Source organism: Argiope bruennichi, chromosome 6 (genome assembly GCF_947563725.1).
Source record: "Argiope bruennichi chromosome 6, qqArgBrue1.1, whole genome shotgun sequence".
Taxonomy (NCBI): Eukaryota; Metazoa; Arthropoda; class Arachnida; order Araneae; family Araneidae; genus Argiope; species Argiope bruennichi.
The window spans coordinates 101,571,201-101,582,677 of record NC_079156.1 but is presented as its reverse complement, the minus strand read 5'-3'; the positions used below and the strand labels follow the sequence as shown (position 1 = coordinate 101,582,677).

General features: G+C 27.7%; 2 protein-coding genes across 2 annotated transcripts; one reads left to right on the top strand and one right to left on the bottom strand.

Annotated features, from left to right (window-relative positions):
• Positions 1–1,302: 1,302 nt before the first annotated feature.
• LOC129971103 (cuticle protein 38-like) lies at positions 1,303–4,001 on the bottom strand. The gene is made up of 2 exons (XM_056084581.1): positions 3,966–4,001; positions 1,303–1,787 (listed from the first exon to the last, which is right to left on the bottom strand). Exons 1-2 carry the CDS (start codon positions 3,975–3,977, stop codon positions 1,326–1,328), a joined length of 474 nt encoding a protein of 157 aa, XP_055940556.1. The 5' UTR covers positions 3,978–4,001; the 3' UTR covers positions 1,303–1,325.
• A 4,481-nt stretch (positions 4,002–8,482) lies between these two features.
• On the top strand, positions 8,483–11,477 carry LOC129972891 (adult-specific rigid cuticular protein 15.7-like). Its single transcript, XM_056087198.1, has 3 exons — positions 8,483–8,537; positions 9,148–9,246; positions 10,983–11,477. Exons 1-3 carry the CDS (start codon positions 8,526–8,528, stop codon positions 11,391–11,393), a joined length of 522 nt encoding a protein of 173 aa, XP_055943173.1. The 5' UTR covers positions 8,483–8,525; the 3' UTR covers positions 11,394–11,477.

Below are 11,477 nucleotides of genomic sequence, written 5' to 3'. Positions count from 1 at the left end.
AAGTGGTGTAAAGATTAATCCTGTGCAAAGCAATCCTTTTTCGAGAAAGGGAAAGGCGAATATGAAGTCTTTTCCAAGAAACTAATGTTTTAATATTAGCGATGTGAAGAATGCTAAAAAAATACCTAATGGATCATATACCGATGGATCATCTAATCATGGTTCAAAATGAGAGAATCTAAGTTATTCCACAATTCTGATATCCATTCTGTATATCATTGATTATTACATGAAAATTTATAAAATCAGTGTAATTCTGAATTTAATGATCTGATTTAAATTAAAATATTCAGCTTAACCAACATTGAATATTTTCCATTCAGTAAGAAATTGTCCAGTGATTGGATAGTATATGAATTAGAAATCAAAATCTTTCTTCTTAATTGCTTTAGATTGCGCCAAGAAATAAGGTTTATCTTTAAATGTCTTTCTTGTAAGTTTAAAGTTGTATTAGCACAACCAAACATTATATATCCATATAAACCTTATTATATTGATTAAAGGTACATATATTTATGTTTGATTTTTCTACAATCCAGAAAACTCAGAGTTATATTTCTCCTTTTATTAAAAAAATCAATTAATTGTGAATGCTCACATAATCATTTTCTTATCTAAAAATTACCGTCATAAATATCTATTGCAATGGAGTATTTAAAAAATTTTAAGAACAAACGCATTTCCGTTGATAGCATCATTTCATGACTTAAAAATGATCATAAATTGTAATATTTCTGGGAAAGGGATTACTTATTATTTCACAGAAACAAGATAATGTGCGGTACGTTTTTAATTAGACATTTTCAAATATAAATCTGTTATATAAATTATGTGCTTAGGTATTATGTTATTATGTATTTATTGAATCTAGCTGAACTAACAGATTATGCACTTTTGAATTAATGGATTTATAAGTTTATATATATATATTGTTTGCGAATATATTTGTTTCGTTTATTTTAATCCAGGATTCTTCGAGGTAATATAATTTAATATTTCTAATTCGGCCGAAAGCTTCTGCTATTCCTCCAAAATTACTTTTATCAATTAAAAAATAAACTATAAAAATTCAAGTTAAAAAATTACATTTAAACTCGCCTAAATTTCCAATGCAAAATTATCTTAATTTTATGTAAACTGTATAAAATAATTTTAAACGCTACCAAAAATCGGTTTTAATATATAGAGAAAATAGTATACGATAAATCAATATTTATTTTCAGGAATTAGAAAACATTATAGAAGGAAAACAACAACAACAAATTGCTAAAAAGTAATTTATTCCATAAGCAGACCAAACCGTTCAACAATAAGTACAAATATAATTACAAGATAACCTTTCCGAGTCCAAGACCAAGAGGTGCTGCAAGACCGAGCTTTCCTATTCCAAGACCAAGAGGGGCACCAAGAAGGCCAGTACCGGCAACAAGGGGAGCTCCAGCTACGAGTCCGTTGGCGAGGATTCCGTTGCCGGCGATGACTCCGTTGGCGAGGATTCCGTTGCCGGCGATGACTCCGTTGGCGAGGGTGATGGGTGCAGCGGCAGCAATGGGAGCAGCGAGACCAAGAGGAGCAGCGAGACCAAGAGGAGCAGCAAGACCGAGTGGTGCGGCAGGGGCAACGTGGTTGATGGCGGCTCTCTGGGTGGAAACGGTGGCTACAGCAGGGGCGGCGATGAGTCCTTTTCCGATACCCAAGGGTCCGGCAGCGAGAACGGGTGCTCCCAATCCCAGAGGTCCTACAAGGGAGGCATGAGCAGCTGCGAGGGCAGCGCAGAAGATGACAATCTGGAAATAATGAAGATTCATATTTATATAAATATGAATTTAAATTCTAGATGATTCCATAAATTTTATTCAGAAATTGAAAAACTACAAAAATTAAAAATTGCTGTTAACGAAGCTTTGTATTGTTCAGCCATCGTGAATGGATTTAATACCTATTGATATTGAGTATTTTTTAGAGATAGACACTGAATTTAGTACTAAATAAATCATATAATTTAATTCACTGAGCAAGATGGATGTTGTATATTGGTAATGCCTTCTGCACTGCAGTTTGTTTTGTTTTATGCTATTTTCGTGGACAATGTTTAGAGGTCTATGTTCTTTTATTCATTTTGAGTATCTTCATACGTATTTATAGAATACAAAAAAGAATTTAAAATAACATTTTGCCACCATTTTTTTAAAATTTTATTATAAAGCGCATACTATGAAAATGTATCAAACACTCTTTATGACAAAGAAGAAAAGAAAAGAAATTTATTTTGGAAGATTTTAAATAAGAGTAAGAAGTGTGTCCTGCAAGAATTTCCTTTTTGTGAATATATACTAAACTGAAATGCATATAAAACGAAGATACAAAGAAACATTTTTGAAAAAAATCATTTGGTAATGAAAAAAAGAGATAACAATAATTTCTAGTTAATAATTAGTGGCTTAAAACTTGTAAAATTAAGTAATAGATGGTTATTCAAAAAGAAAGATCCTATTTAAAACATTTATTTCTTATAAACGGAAATAGATAATGTCATACATAATGCATCATTGTATTAAGGAAATTTCAAAGTTTTATTCAAGGTATTCCTTTTATTATTAAATAAATGGCGAACCTGCAACCAATTTTTCTTCACGTATGAACCAAAACTATTTTTGGTGAATAAATTCACTGCTGTCACATTTCGATCTTGCAAATGTTAAAGAGAAGCAGGCGTAAATTTTAAGCATTTGCCTTAATAATGACTGTGAAATGCCAAGATATCTGCTTCCTTTGCTAACGAAATTGCTATGGTTATGCTCGAAAGCAGTTTGGATACTTTCAGCATTTCCGTCTGATGTGAGAGGATGACCAATTCTTTTACCTTCATATATGCAGCCATCAACTATGATTTTCTTGTACTAATTATATATTTATTACCAAGGGGTTCTTATTGTACTTATAATAAACGTATACAGTAATCCAGCAATGGATTCACACTTGGCGTACTGCATCATATAAAGCCACTTATTCTGCGGTGTTGTTATTTTTTCTTTCAGAAACAAATAAATGTGCTATATTTATTGAATTATCCGAGTGCAAAGATTAAATTTGTTAACTTCTTCCGATCCATTGACTTATAATTTCTATATATGTAGTTCCTCAGCAATAAATATTTTAAACTCGTTCCTTCTATTTGAATAACCCTTTATGTCAAATGTTATTCAAAGATACTGAAACGTGCTTGTTTTACTACAGGAAAAATCCAAAATTAACTTATTTTTTCTAAAAAGCAATTGTTTCACTTATTTAATTTTAATCATAAATCTACTACGACTATGCAACTGAAATATCTGTTCAATAAATTTGTTTAGATAGGCCAAATAAAATGACTTCATATAAATTAATTTCGAAATATTTCTCCATTTTATATAAATTTAATGACATTTCCAAAATGTTCATTTATGCTAATAACATATTTAACAAACCATAGTATATGTATTATTTTTACAACCATCAGAAAAAAGAATGATTCTACTTATTCGATTGAAAAGTTATTTGCATGATGATTTGCTTAAAGTTGCAAACTTAGATTATGGAAATAATATGAATAAAATAAGACAAGAGATAAAATTTAATTTTTCAAATCAATTTAGCACAGTTTCACTTGTAGATAAATGAAATGAAGACTTTAAAGCTTATTTCATAAGCAAAGCAATTTACTTTTTCGACCATCTTTGATTGTTTTTGCAACATTTTCATAAGATTAATTCAGTTTTAAATAACTAATCTTATGAACCTATATGCATTTAGAAACATTAATATTTTTTACAAAATTCTTATGTTTTTAATTAGATGTATAATGATTAATTTTCTACATGATATCTGAAATTAAGATAAAAAAAATAATTACCACCATACTGAAAATAAATATACTAAGAATGATTAGATGGAAACAAATATTTAAAAACATTTCTCATATTTACCTTGGCGAACATTTTGATAGTGTTGCTTGAACTAGCTTCAGGTGCTAATGATTGTCTGAAAAATTTTAAACCTTTTTATAGAATTTGAATAAAATGAAAAAAAAAAGTTGTAAGAAAAGTAATGTAAACAAACAAATTGTTTTTAATTTATTCAGGTTCATCGATAAGTGCTTTCATACCCAGTATTGCAGCATCTGTGACATTGAACCGACTTCAGACACCAGTTATGTCCGGATTTGGCAAGTTAATTTAGCCCAATTAAATAACCACACCCATAGATGTTTGCATCAATATGTGCATTTTAACAATGCTAGCTTACCTTCGATTCTTATATCATGTTTAAAAAGAATCTATGATAATTTCTTTAAAATATCTGAAGATTTGGGTTTAAGATTTAAATGTTTGGTTAAATATTATTGATTAAATTTAGCTCTATTTGTTGATTGTAAAGTTGGGAAGAATTTTGTGAAACTCTTAGATATCTCTTTACTCGGAGCAATTAAAATAAAAAATTCATTAAAAAAATTCATAAAAAATTAAATTCATTATAATAGCTAACAGAATTGAAATTTGGATTTAAGAACAGCTTTACTCTTTATTAAATTTTGATACTATAACATTAAAAATTTATCAGTTACCTATATTTAGTTTGAAATAGTATCGAAAGGACTGTGATTCTCTTGTATAAGACTTTAAACGGAAGAATGATATGAAAATTTATATTTCGTGTCTAAACAAGCAATATATATATAAAAAAATTAAGTCAATTCCTACTTAGGTCAACATTTTTTAGTTACTTTTTATTAAATAATTACAATTAATATAAATTTGTATATACATATGACAGAATTACAATATTAAATGGCAAAATAGAGCGTGGCGACAAACATGGCGACCATTTGACGGCATGACTACGGATTTGGCTACTTTGGCGACCAAATATAAATTACTGTACAAATTAAATTAATTAATTAATATTTGGAAAAAAACTGTATTAACATCAAGTGTCATCCACTACAAGTTTAAAAATTGTATTTGAACTTGAGTGGATGAATAAAAAGTATTTTATTTATGATTGAAAATTTGAACAAGATATATATAGAAAGAGTGTGAACTAATATTACGAATTGAAAAAATCTATAGTTATAAAATTCTATTTAATTCTAACAAAATGAAAAAAAAGTATCATAAATACAATAAAAGTAATAATTTTTTATTATTTGATGCTAAAATTGCAGAACTGTCAGAACTGTTTTCTTACAAATGGTTTGCAGAATGGATTTCAAACACAAGAAAAAAAAATGTGTTCATTTTTTTTTTTATTCTGGAGAATCGAACATAAAAATACTTATTGCTTTATGAGAAAATCTTGATTCTGGAGATATTACGCCCATAATAAAATACCCAATTTTATTAAACAGCCCATTGTATTTCTGAACTTGGTGTACTTCAAATGCATCAGTTGAGTCGAGAGGAAATTTGGCGAGAGTGACCGAAATATCGATTTAATCACTTCATACTATAATTTTGACACAAAAATTTTATTCCTACGTTTTTACAATATTTTTTTAAACTTAAGTGAAATTTTTAACAGCCACCACAAAGTCAAAATAGTGATAACAATATAAGAAAATTGTGCATATTTATTTCCAGCATACATGTAAATGATTGAACTAAATAATGCATTAAATATATTCCAAAAAAAGGATTTCTTTAAACATTTAACTGCATTTAAATCAATAATTAGTTTAATTAAATTTGTCTAAATTACTAAATTTGATATGAATTATGATTACAAATATCAAAAGTGATTTCCATATTCAGCAAAAAATATTCTAATGTTGAAGAAAAATAACAACCATTATTTCTATAATTTTTACTATTTTAATCATTAAATATAAATTTAATATGCAAATGTATTACAAATATTTAAATTACCAATAACTTTTAACAGGATACTACTCAAAAATCTAAGCATTTTAGTTTAAAAATTTAATTTCCATTATAAATATTTATGTACTTAAATTATAAATTACATGCATTTTCATTTGATATATTAAGGAAAAATATATTACTGGATTTAAAACAAGGAACCAGTCTGTTAGTATTGTTTTCACTTCATGTAAACAGTTAAACGTTAACGATTCTATAGTTTACACTTTCATTTGGAAAGTTTGGAAAATAAATTTCAAATAAAATTAAGTAATTAAGTGCTAACTAAGTAATTAAGTAAATTTATTTACATTTTCATTTAATTTAAATTAATCCAGATATATTTGGAAAAACTAGAATTACATAAACTCACACTTAGAAGTTTAAGCAATATTTTGATCATTGAGTGTTTTAAATTGAAAAGAATGCCAAGTTTGTAGTTGTTTAAATATCGTAACATGATAATTCAATTTTTAATTTCTTATTTTAAAAAGTCTTCATAATTTATATAACGAAAAAAAATTAATAACATCAGGAATAAATATATAACTGAAGAAAATCATTTACTAAAAGAAGTATTTTGATGTATATTTTATTAAAGTCCCACTTTTAATTAAATGAAAGAGAAAATATCTACTGAATTTTTTAAATGGATAAATTTATTTATTAATTATTTTATAAGAAGTTTATTTTTTTAAAGAAATTAAATAAACAATATCAGAAAGACAATATAAAACATTCACATGTAGGAAATAATGAGTATAAAAAATTTTGTATGTAATATTTAGGAGTTAATATAAATATATTGGCTTACGACAAAAGATATTAAGATTTTTAAAAATAACTATAAAGTAAAAAAGTATAAATTGATTTTATTATGATGATTTAAAAAGTATAATCACTGTTGTCATTTTACACCGCATGTAATCGTAAGTTTTCTCTAACAGTGGTGTGTGTAAAAGCTAAAACAAATTACAGAAGTGTATATTTGAATATGAGCTTTGAACTTAAATCATTTGTTTATCTTTCAGCAACTTCAGTAGAAAATGATATCAGATGATAATTTAAAAGAAAAATGAAGGCGAATAATTACGCATTGAATAAAATCCTTGTTAATATGCAGATCAGAAGGATTAGCGTTGAAGAAAAAAACATTTTCAAGGTAATTCAGGACCAAAGCAATATTGACGATATTATGCATTAACAAGGGCGTTCACTCGGACATTGAGAAAGCATAAGTTCGCACGTTAGTATCACGCCTATATTCACATGTTCACTGCACAACAATGGAAATTCTCACTGAGAAACAAAATAAAACAAAATATTATGATTAATTAAGATGTTACCCAGAAACATTAATATTTATAGAATGTCAAAATGTTACTGGGTATGTTATAAAACAGTAGTGGAAAATTGAAAATCAAACATCGCTTAAGTTCATTATTGAAATTATTCAATTGGAGTAGTTATAAGAAGATGAAGTTTTGATTTCTTAGGAATTCTGTAAAACATTAAATCAAAATCATGTTGTTGTTTTTGCTTATGATTGATTCAAATAAATTTAAAAGAAACTTAAATTTTCAAAACTTTTCTAAAATAATAATCATTATTTTAAACTAAATTAAAAATAGAATAATTAAGTACTATTTTACATTGGAACATCTAAAGATAGGAAAAGCTATTAACATGCAATTTCTTCTTCTTAAAATTTGGGAAATACAATTAATTTGCACTTTCTTACATCTAAAATATGGGGAATAGGATTAACTTGCACATTCTTACATCTAAAATAGGGAAAAGTAATTAGCTTGCAATTTCTGACATTGAACAAAATACGGTAGTGCTTCGAATTTCAAACAAATTTCCCCCTCAAAAAATTCAACAATATTACAATAAATTATTGTTATACAAAAATAAATACACTGTTATTTATAAAGTTTAATATATTAATATTAGGACCTTAACCTCTTATTACATATTTTTAAAACACAAGAAAATAGAAAATAAATTTTTTCTAAAATTTTTATCTCCAATATTTTTTTCTCCCTTATTTAATTCTTTCAGTTTGAGTATTTACACAAATAACTTTGGTCTCTTAATAATTCCTTAAAAAATTAAATAAATTAATTAAAGATTTTAATATATTTATATAACTATTTAATAAATGTATTAAATAAAAATTATATTTGTGTTTATGATTCAAATGAGTCACAAAGTAATTTAAAATCTCAAAACCTTTCTGAAATAATAAGGAATCATTTTTAATCCGAAATAAAAGTAAAATAATTAATTACTGCTTTCTATGAAATATATTTACGGGAAACAATTAAATTGCAATTTTTTGCTTGTAAAAAGCGTCCTTCGAGTAGTATTAGTTCATTAATTATAATACATAAAGCCAGTAAGCTCGTCTCAAGGTCACTATCTGAAGTATTGATGGAATTCAGAAACGGGAGCGACACATATTTTCTACCAATTTTTCTAACACTATTTCCTGTTTTAAAGCTCAATAATAAACGTGGAACGTGTTTGACATAATTAATATTTTTATGAAATCAGAGTATATAAGTCCGTTAGCTCTTGGCTTTAAGTCAGTACAACAAGAGTGAAAACACAACTGTTCTAATCATGTTTGCTAAAGTAAGTGAGATTCAATTTTAATAACATGTACATCATTTCATAATGAAATGGTGTTTTATCTTTTTCAGAATCCTTTCATTTCTGCATTTTGTGTTGTGTATTAGAGTTTTGATTTATACGTACAAATATTTATTCAATCGAGTGATCAGTTATAATTCAGTAATGGGTCTGTTTACATATTTTCGATATTCTTTTCTTTTATTTCTTAATTTCTTAAATTAAATATTGGTTCTAAAAGTGTAAAAATTAATGAATTTTGGTTTAAAAACTAGGTTGTTCAAGAAATATTTAAATTTGTTTTACAAAATATTATGCCCTTACATCCATTTTTGAATGTTCCTGCTTTTTCTATGATATGAAATGGGAAATGAATAGCATAATTTGCAAAACGGTTAAAAGCTTCTAAAATAATATAAATTATATATTTATCAAAATTGAAATTTCTAGCAATCATTAATTCCATCAAATCAATGGGTCGCTCAAGGCAGCTAAAGTTTTACTAACTTAATTTATGAAGAAAAAATTACTTGAAATAAACATAGATAATGAATAATATAACATCACTGTGAAGACATTGAAATTTGATTATTCATCCCTATTTCTTTTACAGGTCGTTTTCTTCTGCGCAGCCCTTGTGGCAGCTCACGCCTCCCTCCTCGCTGCACCCATCATCAGCACCGGAATCAGCAACAGAGCTCAGACTCAGGATGTAAGTACTTGGTTGATTTTCCTATACACAGGGGTGATACGAACGCACAGAGAATAAGATGAGTGCATTTCTAGAGTTTTTTGATAGTTCTTGATCTTGACCTTATTAGATATACTTTCTTGGTGCTTTTTTTCCCCGCTTACCATTTCTATACAGTTATATTTCACTTTAATTCGAATCTATTATATTTGTAGTAACTTTATGTACTTTTTGGGGATTTTTCATTGTTGCTATGATATTTAATTTAGCTGATAATCATACTTAACTTTATTGCTAAATTGTAAACAATCTTTCTTCCATCTTTCCTCTCACTCCTATTTTGAAGAAAGAAACGGCACCTGGTGCACCAGAGTATTCAGTGCACTTGATTTCATCATCTCAAAGTAGATTAGATATTATCTTTTATTAAAAAAATATATTAATTCTTTCTTGATCTCATGTCATCTCATGTGTTAATTACTGCAAAGTATTTATTATTTTGTTAGAATAAGTACACACGGTTGTGGTCTCATAGCTTTCAATCATATCAATATAGACTAGGAAAACTAATTGAAATTTATCCGGCAACTTAATATCTATAATAAAATAAATTTATTAGAATATAACAAAAATGTATTCTTAACTGAAACAAACTGTGCTCATAAAAGTTTATTTTAGTTTGCTCTACATTATTTTGAGATTTCGCTTAGGTTTCGGATGATTGTTTCGAAAAACAATCCAAAATTGTGATATTTTCGAAAAAAAAACTATGATACCAAAATATTCCAGTTAAGTCGCAAAAATTTTGTAAAATTGGTAGAAACAGCTCTATTTGGCTAAAATAAGGTGTAAATAAAAAAAACTTCTAATTTAGAAGTTTATTACATTATAATTATTATTATACGATTTGCTTAAAATTCTTCTAAGAGCTTAAGAAACATATTATCTTGTTTCTGAAGTAAATAATAAGCCGTATTTCTATTCATTTTTTTAAATATTGGGGGTTCGACCAATAAATAACACGAAATTTTCAATTTTTTTTCACTTTCTGAAGCATTAAAACTCCTGTAAAATATTTCTAAATTACTAGATTACTTATTCTCTAGTTCAGGAACTGCAGAACGTATTGAGAAATTATCATACCAAATTTGAAGAAAAAAATACGCATTAGATTTTAATTTATGAGGTATTTTGTAAGAAATTTCTACCAAACAGAATTTCTGAATGTAATATCAAAAGATGTAAAATAGCATTAAAACATATATGAATTATCTTATAAAAAATCCGAGTAACTTTCTTTATAAATAGACATAGAAACAAAATTATAGAGTTTTTATATAGAAACCTATTCAAACTTTAAGAATATTGAATTTAAAAAATTCATACATCGACTGATTAACATAATTACCTCCTTAATAAATCAAGTATTGCATAAGCTCATATTAAAGCAATAAATAAAATTCACAAAATTAAACGTTAAATAAAAAGTAATGCATATTTGGTAATAACATTTGGAAATTATTCTTACAATTTTTATTAATCAAAATGAATTTGGAATATATTCTGAGGTCATTTTTTATTAGTCTAAGGAAGAATTTGTATTTATTGTAAACTGAAATTGCAGAAAACTAGAAATACAATCATGTGGTTTCATATAACTTCAAAGCAGCAAATTTTCGATATACACTTTCACTCACTAAATTATGAACTGTACTTATTACAGACGTCATTGACATAGTTGTAAATGTATTTTTCAGGCTTTCGGCAATTACGCTTTCAGCTATGGCATTAAAGACGGACTCGGTGCTACCAACTCTCGTGCTGAAGTAGGCGATGCTCTCGGAAACAAGAAGGGATCTTACACCCTTGCTGACATCGACGGAAGGGCCCGACGAGTAGACTACGTCGCTGATGGTCTTGGATTCCGAGCCAGCGTCAAGACCAACGAACCAGGAACCGCTGCCAGCGCTCCAGCAGCCGCCCTCATCGCCAGTCCCTATGCTGGACCCGTCGCTCCTGTCATCAACCATGTGGCCCCTGCTGCTGCCATTGCCGCCCCTGCAATCGCTGCACCCCTTGCTCTCGGTGGAATCATTGGAGCCGGGCCTCTTGGTCTTGGGCATGGAGCAGGCCTTTTGGGACTCGGACTCGGCAAAGTTCTGATCTAAACTGCGTATTTTAAATTTGTTGTAATTAAAAGTATTGAGTAATTGTAGCATGGATTTTGTGAAATAAATTTATTTTAATCAGAA